Source organism: Pelodiscus sinensis, chromosome 6 (genome assembly GCF_052426305.1).
Source record: "Pelodiscus sinensis isolate ZL-2025 chromosome 6, ASM5242630v1, whole genome shotgun sequence".
In the NCBI taxonomy this organism is placed as follows: Eukaryota; Metazoa; Chordata; order Testudines; family Trionychidae; genus Pelodiscus; species Pelodiscus sinensis.
Genome location: NC_143057.1, coordinates 102,966,352 through 102,982,607, shown reverse-complemented (window position 1 = coordinate 102,982,607; position 16,256 = coordinate 102,966,352). Strand labels below are relative to the sequence as shown.

The following is a 16,256-nucleotide window of genomic DNA, read 5'->3' as shown; positions in this document are numbered from 1 at the left end:
TCATGTAACTGACTAATCAAATAGTTGATGCATTTTTGCACGGACTATTCGATTAGTCGATAGGGTGGTGATGCCCCTTTGAAACACCTTGGTGGCATTTCAAAGTGGCAGTGCTGCACGGAGCAGCTGACCCCAGGCTCCATGCAGCGCTGCTGCTTTGAAGTACCCCCCTCTTCTCACTCCCCTTCTTCCCGCCTTCCTGCGTTTATCTGATAGAGGCAGCAAGGACGGGGGAAGTGACTAGACAACTATCCTGTTGACTAGTCCTTAACATCCCTAGTTGGTGGCATGGCAAGCTGATACTGTGAGGGAGGGGTGAACAGAATGTGAGGGGCCACGTAGGAGCTTGAAGGCTGGACAGAACATTCCGACAAGCCAGATATGGCTCTTGAGTACTGCAATATTCTTACTTCATTAATAATCTTTTGTAGTCTGTTCACTATGGAAGCTGAAGAAACGATGGAATGCATTCAGGAGTTCCCAGAACATTATAAAGTTATTCTGGACAGACTGAATGAACAGCGTGAGCAGGATCAGTTTACGGACATCACTCTGATTGTAGATGGTATGTATTATCATACTGGATCTGCTGATACACAAATGCTATGGAATTTTTCATTTTGATTGCCATAGATCAGACCTGTTGAAAATAAAACATTAATGTATTGTATTCTCAATCTGGGCAGAACACATGCTAATGTTTTTTAGTTTTATACAGAAGTACTACAAATTACAAGTAGACTTTCACCCTGAATGATGTAGAAGATGGAACTTTTCCCTAGTTTTCAGATGCTATGGTGAAATAATCAGCAGTACTGAATAATATTAAGGTTTGTTTACTAGTGTTCATAGCAAAACAGAAATTGAAAATTGCATTTCCGAAAGCTTTGTCTGAATCAGCTTGGCAGGAGGATTGATGCTCACCAACAACAGATGTAGATAAAAGGGAGGAAATACCAAAGATCTTCTGACTCATTTCCCTTCTTTAAAAGGAAGGTCTGATTGAACTTAGTTCTTTTCCTGTCCTTACCAGGTGGAGATAATTCTGTTACCAGAGAACTAAGCTTTTATTTTGTTGTTGTTTTTTCTACCATCTTTCTTTTGATGAATTTCCTACGTGTAAGCCAACCCTTTTCTATCAGGATTAGTGCTTTACTGTGAAGTATGCATTTGGGTGGAATCTTTTTTTCTCCTTTTCACTTGCCCGAGTGCTCGGAGGGGAGGAGACTCTGCCTAGCTTTGGTTTGTTTTAGCCTCTTTGGCTATGTCTACACAGCAACATTATTTTGAAATAACACTAGTTTACACAGCCGGCAATTATTTTGACATAATTATTTCAACATAATTATTTCTTACTCCGATTCATGTAACCCTCATTTTATGTGTAGTAAGGGAATTTGGAGGAAGAGTGCTCTGTTTTGAAATAAGTGCTGTGTAGACAACACCAAAACTCGAAATAAGCAATTTTGAAATAAGTTACTCAATTGACGTAGCTCAATTTGTGTAGCTTATTTTGAGTTATGCCCTGCTGTGAAGTTTTGCCCTTAGTTAGCATGCTCAAATGGTCCCACACGTAAACAATCCTTTAACCATCTTGTCTGGTCATTGAAATCTTCTCCTCTTTACATGGAAAAATCTGGAGGTCTGGCTTTGGAAGAACGTATTTCCCAATAGTTGTTAAAGGTTCTGTTGAGGAGGGGGTTGTGTATGTTTGTTGGGCTTCTCATGCCCTGGATCTGGCAAACTGTTGCATAACTCAGCCTGAGGGGAAGCAGTTAAACATGCTGAATGTTGTATGGATCACTAAATGCCCAGAAAAATGTCTGCAGCAGTGTGTCGTGCTACAAAGGGCATGCTCAGACTGCACTCTGTTACATACAGAATTCTGCAGCTTCCTTCATTCTGAACCCATTAGAATCTACTATTAATGAATGTATGTTGATTTAAAACATTAGATTGTATCTCTTTCATTTTTAGGTCACCATTTCAAAGCTCATAAGGCTGTCCTTGCTGCTTGCAGCCAGTTCTTCTACAAATTCTTCCAGGATTTCACTCAGGAACCTTTAGTAGAGATAGAAGGTAATCTGTTGCTATGATTTTACATGACCAAAATACTTACGTTTTGTAATGTTAGTGACAGTGGGCTTTAGTGATACTAACCATTTTGTCAAGACCAAGCTCCATAGTAGTTATGACAGTGTTCCCTCTAAGCTGCATGGCAGCACAGCTTCACAGGTAATTAATCAGCCCTGCCCAGTCAGAGGCTCAGGGCTCCTGTAGAGTAGCTGATGCTGCCAGAAGGAAGTTTCTTTCAAAGATAACATCTGAAGGAACCATTTTTAGTTGAGTCTCATATATTTTCAGTAGTGGTAGACACACAGTGAAGATTGCTGTTTCTCTAAACTTCAGTACCAGCTACTTCAGCAGAAAGGGATTAGCAGCATATCTTCAATGATGAAGATAATGATGTTCTGTTTAATATGGGGGACACAGGGAGGGAGATTCTTTATCAATCTAATTCTCCCTTTGAAAGTAAAGCAAGGATATTAATCTTAATTGTGGCACAAACGTGAAGAGGCTGCATCAGATTCTACTTCATTCAACCGTAGACTTTCTGAAACCTGGGAGAACATGTCTTGAAGGTGATTTGCAATAATAAACAGTACATTGTGAACAAAAATCTAGTTTGTGAAAGATTTATCAGCAAATTTTACTTGTTAAACTTATAAAATGTAACAACTAAAATCTGAAGAGTTGCAAAAAAATCAGTGTATATTTATTTCTAAACAGGTGTAAGTAACATGGCGTTTCGACACTTAATTGAGTTCACCTACACAGCAAAATTAATGGTCCAAGGTGAAGAAGAAGCAAATGATGTATGGAAAGCAGCTGAGTATCTACAAATGTTAGAAGCCATTAAAGCACTTGAAATCAGGTAGGCATGTAGATTTTCATTCATCTTCTAGAAATATGGAATTCAATATCTGAAGAAAATTCTAGCTGGGTTTGGTTATCAATATTCTATAGAACTGTTTCTTCTCCTCCTGGAATCTCGGTTGTAGCTGTAGAGTCTTCATCCACCTCTTCTTCCCAAAGTCTGTAGTCTCTTCCTATGATGGTGGGATGGATACTATAAAAGGTAAAATTAAGTCTTAGACTCTGTGAGCTGGAACTTAGATCAGGGGACTTGGCCTGCAAAGCATGAGCAGGTGTGAGAAAAGCAGAGCACACCCTAGGCTGTGCTTTCTTCCTCACTGCTCTTTGGAAGACCTTTTCTGTCTCCATGCATAGAGTTCTCCTGTAATCTTTCCTTTGGCTATACACTGTTTCTCTCTGTATGAGAAGGAAGCCCATGACAGCCACCTACTCTTCATTCTGGAATTCACACAGGGATTTCTGCAAACTTGAGGAACATGAGAACATAAGAACTGCCATACTGGGTCAAACCAAAGGTCCATCTAGCCCAGTATCCTGTCTGCCGACAGTGGCCAATACCAGATGCCCCAGAGGGAGAGATCACAACAGGTAATTCTCATGTGATCCCTCCCCTGTCACCCACTTCCAGATGTTAGTGATACCATTCCTACCCATCCTGGCTGATAGCCATTGATGGACCTAACCTCCATGAATCTATTTAGCTCTTTTTTGAACCCTGTTAAAGTTTTAGTCTTCACCGCATCCTCTGACAAGGAGTTCCACAGGTTGACTGTGCTCTGAGTGAAGAAAAACTTCCTTTTGTTTGTTTGAAACCAAATAAACAAATGAGGAGAAGCTCGTATTCCTTCTTATCTCCCATGAAGGCCTTTTCCTCATTAGATAACATGTTCCTTAACATTTAGCATAATGGAGTGCAGACATAGGCCTATAGTTTTCTATAGTAGTAGCATTACTTTGTTTTAGTTAAAAAAAACTTTGGTGACACTGCAGATTAGAAGCAGAGTTTTCAACATCAATATTTATTTTCAAATATTTGTCCTTAAATAACCTTAAACTTTGCTGCCAGTAAATATAGGGAAGAAGTATGGTAATCGCAAAGATCAGAATCAAGACTGCATAGTTCATTCTTGGATTGAAAAGATGCTATCAGGATTAAAATGCATATTTTAAAAAAAGGGAAAATGTTACTTATATTGCAAATTACTTCTAAGCTTATTTATACTGAAAAAATACAAAGTTAATATTGCTAAAGTAGAACCTTATAATTATGAACACGAGAGTTATGAACTGACTAGTCTCGTTTAGAACAGGAAGTATGTAGTCAGGCAGCAGCAGAAACAAAAAATAAAAGCAAATACAGTATAGTAATGTGGTAAGCCCAAATCTCTCAAGAAATAAAGGGAAAGCAGCATTTTTCTTCTTCATAATAAAGTTTCAAAGCTGTATTAAGTCAATGTTCAGATGTAAACTCTTGAATAGCCAGTATTGTTTTTGTTCCAAGTTACGAATTACCTCCATTCCTGAGATGTTTGACACTCTGAGGTACTACTGTATTTACAGTTCCTTATTACAATTATCTTACAGTGGAAAATAGAGAATGCAGTTTTGTTTAGGTCTAGTTTCAGGATTTAAGACACTAATGTAATGTTAGAATAATTTGTGTTGCTAAAGTTGCAAGGAAATAACTATTTGCTTTATAAAAAAAATGCCTGTTTAGTAGTTTTAGAAATATTTTAATTCAACTTGGATTTAGTTTCTCCAAAAATAAGCTTTTTACAACATGAGACTCTTAATTTTACTTGACAATGTCCATTTAATCATGCTGTTTACCCATGTTTAAACAAGTTATTGAGCAATAATAATATTTAATGTTAATAAAGTTGGCTAGAATTTTTCAGATTAATTTTTTAACTGAAAATAGATGATGGGCTACTTTAAAACATTTTGAATAATTCATAATTTTTTTTTTTGGCAAACTGTTCCTGATAAAATAAAAAAAAATGAAACAAACCATTACAATGTCAAAAAGAAGCATTTTTTTCAGGCTACATTCCCCAGAGGATTTAGGCTCAATGATGGAGGTGACATTGTCCTCCCTATGCCATATATTCATTGGAGCAGGGGTGGAACATGGATATCCCCTCTGGTTTTTTTGGGAGGGGGGAGTGAGTTTGTTTGTTTGTTTGTTTGTTTGGCCTTTTATTAAAAAGACCTCCATACAAAATGTTTCTGACTTCAAATTAACTGAAAGTTCTGAGAGAGTGTTTTTTGTTCAACCTGAACTGATATTTTTTCTGAATGTTCAGAATTGCCAAAAGCCCATTCTTTGCACAGCTCTAAATGTTACAATGAGCTGAACTCCCTTGACTTAAATGCAGGAGAAGTGTGGTGAGGAGATGCTACTCACAGCTCTGCTAGAACAGGGGTAGGCAATAATTTTTTAAGGGGGGCTACTTAAGTTTCTGAATTGGTTGCAGACCTCCCCAGAAGGGATGGGGGCTCGGGTGGAAGGCACAGGGCCTTTAAATAGCAGGAGTTGAAAGGGCTTGAGGCTCCCAGGCAATCTGTTAGGTGGCAGGGCTGGGAGCTGTTGCAGGCCAAATGAAAGAGCCAAGTGGGCCAGATCTGACCTGCTGACAACCTCTTGCCAAGGCCAGTGCTAGAACCTGCATTTTTTGAGCTTCAAGTCATACTACAAAGCTCAGGCATTTCTAAGATCTTGGTTTCAAATTTATGTGGATTGTATTAGTTAAATGCTGTATCAAATAAAATGAAGTACATGTATATTCTCAAGTGAAATGTGCTGTACAAATGCATCATATTATGGCTTTAAGCCCTCAGTAACATTTTATATTAAAGGTGAAGGGATGGGTTGACCTTTGCTCTTTACTGCTTTGTAAGAGAGCTGAATACTCTTCCTTATCCTGGCTTCTTACTTGCAGGATGGGCTGCCAGGAACTAGGATTGTGGTAAGGAAGTACCATTTTAACTCTCCACCATGCCAACACCCCTGTGTTATTATATGGACTTAATGCAGGGACATAACCCCTCTCTTCTCAGAGCAACCAAAATAGTTTAATTAGTATACAACTAAGTGTGGACTAGGCCTAGATACTAGGGATGTTAAATTTCGATTAGTTGATAGGACACCTCCACCTTTGAAGTGTAGCAACACTTCAAAAGCTATTGCTACTCTTCAAAGGCGAAAGCGCTATGAGGAGGCCAGGATCAGCAGGGGACTCTCTCGCTGACCCCAGGCTCCGTGTGGTGCTGCTGCTTTGAAATGCGGCGAGAAGCCTGATGCTGGGGCAACTTGCAGCATTTTAAAGCGGCAGTGCCAGACAGAGCCCAGAGTTAGCAGGTGAATCCCCAGCTGATCCCAGGCTCTGCTCAGCGCTGCCGCTTTGAAACGCCGGGCGCCCCAGCTGACCCCGTGCTGCATGTGGTGTTTCCAAGCAGCAACGCTGCATGGCGCCCGGGTTCTGGCCCCAGGTTCCACCTGCTGCTGCCACTTTTAAAGTACCCACTCCTTTCCCCCCCACGCCTTGCTGCCTCTTTCTGATAGAGGCAGTAAGGGGGGTGAGAAGCGACTAGTCGACTCGACTATCCTATAAGCATTTGCTTATCGGGTAGTTGACTAGTTGTTTACATCCCTACTAGATACCACATAAATTTCACCCAGTTCCTATTTTGAGAACTAAAGTCCTTGTGCTGGCACTTTGCATAGGTCTGTATTTCACATTTAGTGCATATTTTTTTAAAAGAGAAAAAGTTACTTATGTTGCTAATAGCTGCTAAAGATTATTCATATGGAAAAAATATAAAGTTAATATTACTACACCAGAATCTCAGAGTTACGAACACCAGAGTTACTAATTGACTTGTCAGTCATGCACAGAGTATAATAAAATGGGTTTTGCACAACACGCCTTGCAAACCAGTTCCTACCACCACCATCTCCTGTTGGATTCTTTTGCCTTGTCCACTGGTGTTCATGTACAGCAGCCTGATGTTTCTGGCTCCAATACCTTTGTTCATGGTGCTGGAATGAAGGATGTATAGTTTTCACAAGTATCTTCCCAAGTGCAGTGTGTTCTTTTTTTTTTGGGACAAAATGCATGAAATACATAGGGGCTGCGTCTAGACTGGCATGATTTTCCGCAAATGCTTTTAACGGAAAAGTTTTCCGTTAAAAGCATTTGCGGAACAGAGCATCTAGATTGGCGCAAAAGCCTCCGGGGTCAATCTAGATGCACTTTTGTGCAAAAAAATCCCGATCGCCATTTTCGCGATCGGGGCTTTTTTGCGCAAAACAAATCTGAGCTGTCTACACTGGCCCTTTTCGCAAAAGGACTTTTGCTCGAACGGGAGCAGCATAATATTTCCGCAAGAAGCACTGATTTTTTTACACAAGATCGTCAGTGTTCTTGCGGAAATTCAAGCGGCCAGTGTAGATAGCTGGCAAGTTTTTCCGCAAAAGCAACTGCTTTTGCGGAAAAACTTGCCGGTCTAGACGCAGCCACACAGTAACTAAAACAACTTACTAAAATGGAGAGAAAAGTGGAATTATACTGTTTTCTCAGCATCTCTAGAGTTAAACCTTAGCTCAGATACAAAGAAGGTGGACAATTTTATATGTTTAAAGATATCGCTCTTGTTTTACCACCCTGTCAGAGATTCAGCTTCATGCTTTCTCCAAAGAGAGGCAGACTGAGTTCTCTCTCCTCACCTCTTTTTCACGTATGTAGTCCTAGGATTATTGCCATATTATGTGAGGTGTCACTTTGTTTCCATCCCCCATTGGAGTTTCTCTCCACTGAAGCCTTAATTACAGCTTTTTCCAGGGTCTGAGTTTTTTACTAACCAGTGAAGCTGATTGGTTTCTGATGGGCCAGAATGGGTGGAATATTTAAAAAGCAACACCTTGGTCTACTCACTTGATTATAACATCAGGAGAGAGGTCCAGATCCTCCATTATAGACCACACTCAATTAGCTCAGAAGGTTCAAAAAAGGTTTATGGTTTAAGAATTAATTCATTCCTGAATCTATGTTGTAACCATCTGCAGAGAGTTTCAGAACATGGATTCCCTTCAGTTTATTACTGATTTTATTATATACTATCAGATTTACCCAGTGTTGAGGGGGTCCTTCAGGGCAGGGAGCTGGTGATATGGGGGATGCAGGAGTCAGAGCAGAGCCCTGGGAATATCGGGGGGGAGGGGCAGTGCAGGAGGCTGGGAGCAGGGGAAGAGTGAAGGTTGGAGGTAAAGAAGGGGTCAGGGCTGGCAAGTGCCATTTGGCACAAGCCTTTTCTCTCCACCCAGCTCCTTCCCAGCTACCTGGGGCCTTCCCCTCCTCCCCTTTTGGCCCCCCAGCACTGTGGCCAAGGGCTGGGAGAAAGGGGAAGGATTTGGGGCAAGGGGTTACTTATCCAGTGTTCTGGCAGTCAAGATGGTAGAGCCCCAGCCCTGCTGGCTACTCCCTTGGGGTTGCAGCTGCCCCCAGCTCAGCAGGATTGTCCTCCCCTGTGGACTCACTGCCCCCCAGTGGCCACTCTTGGTATTGTCTTTCTATACAGCAGCACCTCCCTTTGCATGTTATGGAAAATAGTCCCTTACTTGGGTCTTTTGGTTGTCTTGGCACAACCGAACCCTGACTTTGCTTTAAGTTAGGAGAAGAGGAAGCTGCTTACCAAATTTGGTGATCATGGATCTTGCCATTTAAGGGGAGTTCTTGAAAAGACTCACAGATAGACACAAACCTCTAATATATAAAGATAGATTTTAAATGATCTTGTGTAAATTATATATTGCAGGAATTATTGTATCAGTAGTTTTGGAACCTTATTATTTAATATTGCACACACTTTACAGGAATAAAGAAAATTCAGCACCACTAGAATCAAATAAAACACAAGATAAAAGTAAACCCAAAAAGAGGAAGATAGCTGAAACCTCCAATGTCATCACAGAAACGTTGCCATCTGCAGAATCAGAGCCTGTTGAAATTGAGGTGGAGATTGCTGAAGGGACAATTGAAGTAGAAGATGACAGCATTGAAGCCCTTGAAGAAGTAGCATCTGCAGAACAGTCTATAAAGTATATACAGACTACGGGTACGTCAGATGAGTCTGCTTTGGCTCTTTTGGCAGATATCACCAGCAAGTACCGTCAAGGGGAGAGAAAATGCCAGATCCAAGAAGAAGGTGACAATGCAGCTGATCCTACATGCAAACAGGTAGAAGGTATTGAAATTGTGGAACTTCAGCTGTCACACGTGAACAATTTATTCCACTGTGAGAAATGTAACCGTTCGTTTAAATTGTTTTACCATTTTAAGGAACACATGAAAACACACTCCACTGAGAGTTACAAATGTGACATATGCAATAAAAGGTACCTACGAGAGAGTGCATTGAAACAGCACCTCACCTGTTACCACCTTGATGAAGGTGGAGCCAGCAAGAAGCAAAGATCTGGCAAAAAAATACATGTATGCCAGTACTGTGATAAACAGTTTGACCATTTTGGACATTTTAAAGAGCACCTTCGGAAACACACAGGTAACATTTTTGTATTTCTAGTATACATCTATTACTTCAGTTTTGTGTTTTCCTATTTTGTGGGCTTGGGGGATGTAAGAGGGGAGTGTGTGCAAGATTTGTTTCAAATATTATATTTCTAATGCTACATAGAATCATGAAACTAAAGAGTACTAGAAATGCTGGGCATCACGTGACAAAATGTGAATAATCCATTTATATAGCAGTGAATATAAATCTTCGGGAATGCAACTTAAAATATTGACTCACAAATTTCACTTAGCCACCTACTGAAAAATAAGCTTTCTAAAGAAATAAATGGAAAGAGTGACAATCATCTGAAAAACAAGTATCTGTTTGAGGAATAAACTTGTGAAAACAAACTTCCAGTTCATCAAAAAGGTAGAAAATTAATATGAAAAAAATTCCACTAAGCAAACCTGTATCATAAACCAGCAGAAAATTCTTAAATGCCTATTAATATAATATAGTAGTTTGGGTAAGCAATTTATGTAAATATAGACAGCATACAGTAGAAAATTAACTCTCTTTTTACACTTGGAATGTGATTACTTAACCCAGGGGAGTTACACTGATAAAAAGCCTATGAGATTAAGATCAGAATGTGGCTTTTAGATCACAATGGATCAGTACAGAAGACAGCTTTTTTGCTTTTTAAATTACACTTCTTCATTTTTCGCCTCATACAGAGAGCTGTAAGTGCTTCTATCATGCTGCTTGTGGTCCTGATATGAAGAGTAACATTTTTATTACTAACTGAGCACTATATTAGCCCTCAGAGCATATAATAATTTGTATGGGCCTCGGTCCTTCAAACACTTATGTATATTTGTAACTTTACCCCAGTGGTCTCCAACCTTTTTAACCACAAGATCGCTTTTTCAGTTTAAGTGCAATGTAAAAGCTACCTCAAACCCAAATAACCTTGCCCTGTTTCCTTTCCGCCCCTTCTTTGAGGCTGTGCCCCTGCTCGACCCCTTCTCTAAGGCCTCATCCTGCTCACCTTCCCTCCCACATCCTCACTCACTTTCACTAGGCTGGGGTGCAGGCTCTGTTCTTGGGCCAAGAGGTTTGGAGTGAGTGAGGGGCTCTGGGCTTAGCCCAGGGTGGAGGATTGGGGTCCAGGAGCGGTTTCAGGGTGCAAGCTCTGGCAAGGAGTTTGGGTGCATGAGGACTCACATTTGGGGCAGGAGGTTGGGTGCAGGAGGAAGTTCAGGGCTGGGATGGGTTCAGGAAGCAGGCTGTGGCTGGGGACCATTTAACTGAGATGGCTTCCGGGTGGAGGAGCAGTGGGGTTAAGGCAGGCTTACTCCTGCCCTGGCCCTGCACCACTCTTGGAAGCAGCTGGCATGTGCAGCAATGGCTCCATGGCACCACGTGCTGCCCCTCATCTACAAGCACTGAGCCCACAGCTTCTACTAGCCGCAGTTCCTCATTACTGATCAATGGGAGCTGCAGGAGTGGTGTCTGCAGGCCAGGACAGCATGTGGAGACCCCCTGCTCTGCCTCTCTCAGGGGCTGCAGGGACATGCCAGCCATTCCCAGGAGTAGTAATCATGGATAGTTTAGAACTAAAAGAATTAAATTTAAGTGTAAGAGAAATGAAAATGATGAAATGAACAGGTCAGTCAAAACTAAAAATAAACCACTTTGCTAGCAGTAACAGAAGTAACAACAACAACCTCCACCCCAACACACATATGTGTTGGGTCGGGAGATGAAAGGAAAGGACAGTGTGTGTTCGTGAGAATGACAGACACACACACAGAGTATGAGAGTTACAGAGATTTGCATTGCCAAGCTCCCTCCATCCCCTTCTCTCTACGTAGAGATAGGGCACAGGAGTTAAGGCAGGGAGGTCACCTTGATATCAATCCCCTCCCTCCCTCCCACAGCCTTCACAGCAAGCAGGAGGCTCCCAGGGGGCAGCTCCAAGGCAGAGGGCAGGAGCAGCAGGGCAGTGGGTGGAGGGGCATCTGAAGTGCCTGCACTTGATAGCTTCCCAGCCAAACCATTCAGTATCACCTGTCAGAGACTCCAAGATCAACCAGTAGATCCCAATCTACTGGTTGGTGACCTCTGCTTTACCCCGTGTCTACACACTAATCTGTTACTGGGCTACTCGTTTGGATAGCAGCACAGATCTTCCAAGGGCACTATTCTAGGTTCTGAACTAAAACATCATTGCATACATATGTGAGATTCCTGGCCACTGAAATAGTGGCCTCACTCCTGTCTATGCACAACTAATGTAGGAAGGTTTAGGGAAAACCTTTTCCATGTCCAGGTAGCATAGAGAGGGCTCCCTTTGCACATATTTTCATCCTCATCCTTTTGCCACCACCCACTGCATAACAGATACTTCAGTGGGCTTTTGTAGGCCCTTCCATAGTGGGATAGATTTCATGTGTTAAGACCAAGTTCTGTGGAAACTGATTATAGGTTTCTCTCTCAGAAAATATTCATGATACCTTTAAGGACAATATTTGGTGAGACGGCAGAAATATCTGGTATGTTGTGGATAGTTGTGGATAAGGTGAGAATACATAAAGTGGAAAATTACTAAAGATAATGAGTGAGCCATTCCCAGTCTGTGCTCAGACCCATTCAGATTCTATTTGACATCATCGGAATGGGTCTGAATAGAGATTGGGAATGATTCTCTCATTACCATAAGTATTTTCCACTTTAAGTATTCTCATTTTATCTATATCACCCTGATTGAATTAGCTCTGATGTAACACTCTCTCATCTCTGTATTTCTGCTATTTTTTTTTCTTTCCTTTTGTGCATCTGATAAAGTGAGTTGCCATAAAAAAATTGTTAGTCTTTAAGGTGCCACCAGACTAATTATTGTTTTTAAATTGTCATGGTAATATACCTGACCAGAAAAAAGAATCCACATACTCATCTTCTCTTTTATCCTGATTTGTGATGGTGAAGAAAAAATGATATTTCAGTTGTCCATCATAAATTGCAATGGAATAGACTTGTACTGGGTTAAATTAGAGCAATGTTTCTCAAAGTGGTCCGCGTGGCTCCATTGGCTTCATTTCGCTATATGCAGCCAAGAGGAGCTGTGAGAAGCGGCGTTGGCTGGGTGTCTACTTCCCATGGCTCCCTTTGGCTGCCACTGGTGAAACAGAGCCTGTGGCAGCCATGAGGCTCCGTGACTGTGGCGCTAGTAAGTAAACAATCCGGAGCAGCCAGTTAACATGTTTCTCAAAGTGGTTTCGCAGACCACTTTAAGAGACATTGAATTAGAGCAGTGGTTCTCAACCTGTGGTACACGGACCCCTGGGGGTCCATGTTGGTAATGTTGGAGGTCCGTGGAAAGTTTAGGAAAGGAAAAAAAAAGAAAAAAGTAAGGATCAGGCCTACCGCGGGAATGGGACTTTCTGCCAGGCAATTCTCACCCAGGACTCCCTGTTCGTGACTGGCTGCACGCACGCTACTTCCCTCCCTCAGGATGGGATCTTGATACCCCAGGATGCACTGTGTGTCGTCCCACTGCCAGCTTGTGCTGCCATTTACACTCCAGCCTTCTCCTCCTTCCCAGTCCCCACAGTGGGCCTGATCCTTACTTTTCTTTTCCTTTCCTTTTTTTTTCTCCCCCAGGCCTCCGTGCCCAGCCAACGGTGGAGTGCTGGTGCAGGAGCTGCCTTTGGCCATGAGAGCCCCCTCACCGTATCCTCCATGAATGGGCAGGGGACAGAGGAGGTGGAAGCTGAGGAAGCAGTGCGGGCCAAGGGATGTGCTGGCCACCGCTTCCCACCTCTCCCCTTGGGGAGGTCTGTAAAATTTTAACAGATTGAAAAGGTTGGGAACCACTGAATTAGAGCAATGTATTTATGTATAACATGGCTGAATCAGTATGCTTCAAATAAGAAGAGTAGTTATTTATTTGGATCAAAAAATGTAGCTTTTGTAACTTATTTTGCTTGCTCTGAGGACTTGTAAGTCATCTGCAAATGGAACTTTCATTGATCCCAAAAATTTCTCTTTTGGGAAATGGGTTGTATTCAAGATGGTGGAGAGGGCTAATGATACTGTAACAAAGATTAGACTTTATGAAGTACAATAATCAGTTTCTGTTTCTACTTCAGTAGTGAATCTGTATTGTAATCATAGTTCACCAGGCAAACTCTGTCAAACTTGGGTAAGATTGTCCATATGGGGAAAACTGACCATTTGTGATAACTTCAATTAATATTCCTAAAAACTCTACTTTATAAATAGTGTCAGGTATATTTGTGAGAAATCCAAAATAAGTGGATTCACCAACAACTTTCCACTAATTTAAATATGTGTGAAGTAACTTACTGGATACAAAATACAAAAGAATGCATATTTAATCTTAAACAAAAAGTGAATGTATTTAGCTACTTGCTTGGGGCAGTTCATCCTGGCAATGGACAAAGATCAAGTGTTGTCTCAAATCAATCAGCTGCCATTCAATTAAAACTGATTTGCTGAAACCCAGTCTGGATATGATTGAAGTATGCTTGTATGTTGGGTGAAACAATAGAAAGAAATGTCCTATTTAAGGAAGTTTGGCCACTCTTTTGTTACTGAGGTGTCCTGTGGACTTCTTGTCTGCGCTGTGAGTTCCTAGTAGGAATGAACAAGAGCACTGGTCTAGTTTCACTTGACAAGCAGCTTGCAAACTATTTGGGGGGTGAGGCGGCATTAGACTTTGCCACAGTCATCCATGATGTTCTTTTGAGATGGTTACTGCTGTATGCTGTACATAAAAATGTACTTGAACACTGATAAAGAAATTCAGCGATAATAGAACAAGACGGCCCACTTACTGAGCAGTGGTTTGTTTTGGGCACATATGTAAATGAGTCTAGGTTTCAGATTGGATTACACATGAACTTTAAAGTGTATGTCTGGCCTGATTTTATTTGGGTCTTGGTCTCCACTCTGGAACTTACTCTCCTTTCCCACGTTCCCTCTTGACATTGTTTCTGCTAAGCACAGTATTGTAACCTGCGAGGCTGGTGAAACTTGGCTGCCAGGGAACCGAGGGAAACACAGGGCCCCAGATGCAATGTTGGCATGAGGCATAGGAACAGATGATCTCTGATCTGCAACAGATACCCTACATATCACTCCTTGGGCCAAAGGTGAATAGTGATCAAATTATTGAGGCCAATTCCTTGCTTCTCTGGGGTTTCCAGTCCCCCTGTATAAGAGAATATTTAGGCTAAAGATAATGTGTCCAACTCTTTGGATCCATTGCCATGCTTGTCTGAATGTTAGAGATGCTGGAATTTGAATTGTACAGGCAGTCCCCGAGTTACGCGGATCCGACTTATGTCAGATCCGCAGTTACGAACGGGGCCGTTCCTCTCCCTGGTCTCCAGCAGACCAGGGAGAGGAAGCAAAGCGGCGGAACACGTGGGCAGCGGACAGGGTTGTCCGCTGCCCATGCGCTCCGAGGCTTGGCTCTGCTTTGCCCCCCCCCCCCCCCCGGTCTGTAGACCAGGGGGACGGGGGGGGGCAAAGCAGAGCCAAGCCACGGAGCGCCCGGCCAGCTGACAGCCCAGACGCATCTGGGCTGTCAGCTGATCGCGCGCTCCGCGGCTTGGCTCTGCTTTGCTCTGCTTTGCGGCCCCCCCCCCCCCGATCCCCCTGGTCTGCAGACCAGGGGGACGGGGGAGCAAAGCAGAGCAAAGCCACGGAGCCCGAGGGCAGCAGGACAGCCACGGCGCGTCTGGGCTGTCCCGCTGCCCCCGTGCTCCATGGCTTTGCTCCGGACACCTGTGGTACAGCAGCTGGGGCGCTGCCAGTTGGTCCCGTAGCGCCGCTCTGGGCGCTACTGGACCAACCGGGCAGCACCCCAGCTGTTCTGCCCCAGGCGTCCTGATTCAGCCACTGCTGGTCAGATTCAGCAGGGGCTGAATCAGGACGCCTGGGGCAGAGCAGCTGGGGTGCTGCTGGGTTGGTCCAGTAGCGCCGAGGAGCGGCGGCGCTACTGAACCAACCCAGCAGCACCCCAGCTGCTCTGCCCCAGGCGTCCCCAAGTCAGCCGCTGCTGAAACTGACCAGTGGCTGACTACAGGAAGCCCCTGCCCCGGGCTTCCTGGAATCAGCCGCTGATCAGTTTCAGCAGCGGCTGACTTGGGGACCCCTGGGGTTCTTAAGTTGAATCTGTATGTAAGTCAGAACTGGCGTCCAGATTCAGCCGCTGTTGAAACTGATCAGTTTCAGCAGCGGCTGAATCTGGACGCCAGTTCCGACTTACATACAGATTCAACTTAAGAACAAACCTACAGTCCCTATCTTGTACGTAACCCGGGGACTGCCTGTATGTTAATGGTGAATAGTTTCCAGCTCTGGTCATTTGAAGAAGTGGGCTGTGCCCATGAAAGCTCATGATACCATCTACATGTTTTGTAAATCTATAAAGTACTAGCAGACCATTTGTTGTTTTTTAAGTTTGTCCTGTACGGACTAACTTGGCTAACCCCTGAAGCTTAGATTCCAACAGTTCATTTTAATTTTCTATGAGCATTAAGATTTTATTATTTTTAGGTATTTGTACTTAATGTTCTTTGTATTAATAATATTTTACTATGGTTTTCAATCCCATTTTCAAAAGTGATTTAGGTGCTCACTGGGGCTTGCGCTCCCAAATCACTTTAAGTGCTTTTGAATATTTTGCCAAACAATTGATAGTTATTTTAATTTCATTTCCAGCAAGAGTAACTGCAAATGCTATTGTATATTTCTCTTTGAAATTTTAC

At 42.7% G+C, this 16,256-nt stretch overlaps 1 protein-coding gene across 6 annotated transcripts in view; it reads left to right on the top strand.

The window, feature by feature from the left end:
- The window catches only part of ZBTB35 (zinc finger and BTB domain containing 35), a 61,733-nt gene that overhangs the window by 33,098 nt on the left and 12,379 nt on the right, over nt 1-16,256 (top strand). For 3 of the 6 annotated variants that reach the window (XM_089779402.1, XM_075932488.2, XM_089779400.1), the window contains 5 exons: nt 432-565; nt 1,978-2,079; nt 2,791-2,935; nt 5,880-5,906; nt 8,813-9,501. In XM_089779402.1, the coding sequence (XP_089635528.1) occupies nt 442-565; nt 1,978-2,079; nt 2,791-2,935; nt 5,880-5,906; nt 8,813-9,501 (1,087 nt within the window). In that variant the 5' untranslated portion in view covers nt 432-441. The remainder of the gene's footprint in view (nt 1-431; nt 566-1,977; nt 2,080-2,790; nt 2,936-5,879; nt 5,907-8,812; nt 9,502-16,256) is intronic. The other 3 variants (XM_089779401.1, XM_075932492.2, XM_075932490.2) reach the window with 3 other exon arrangements.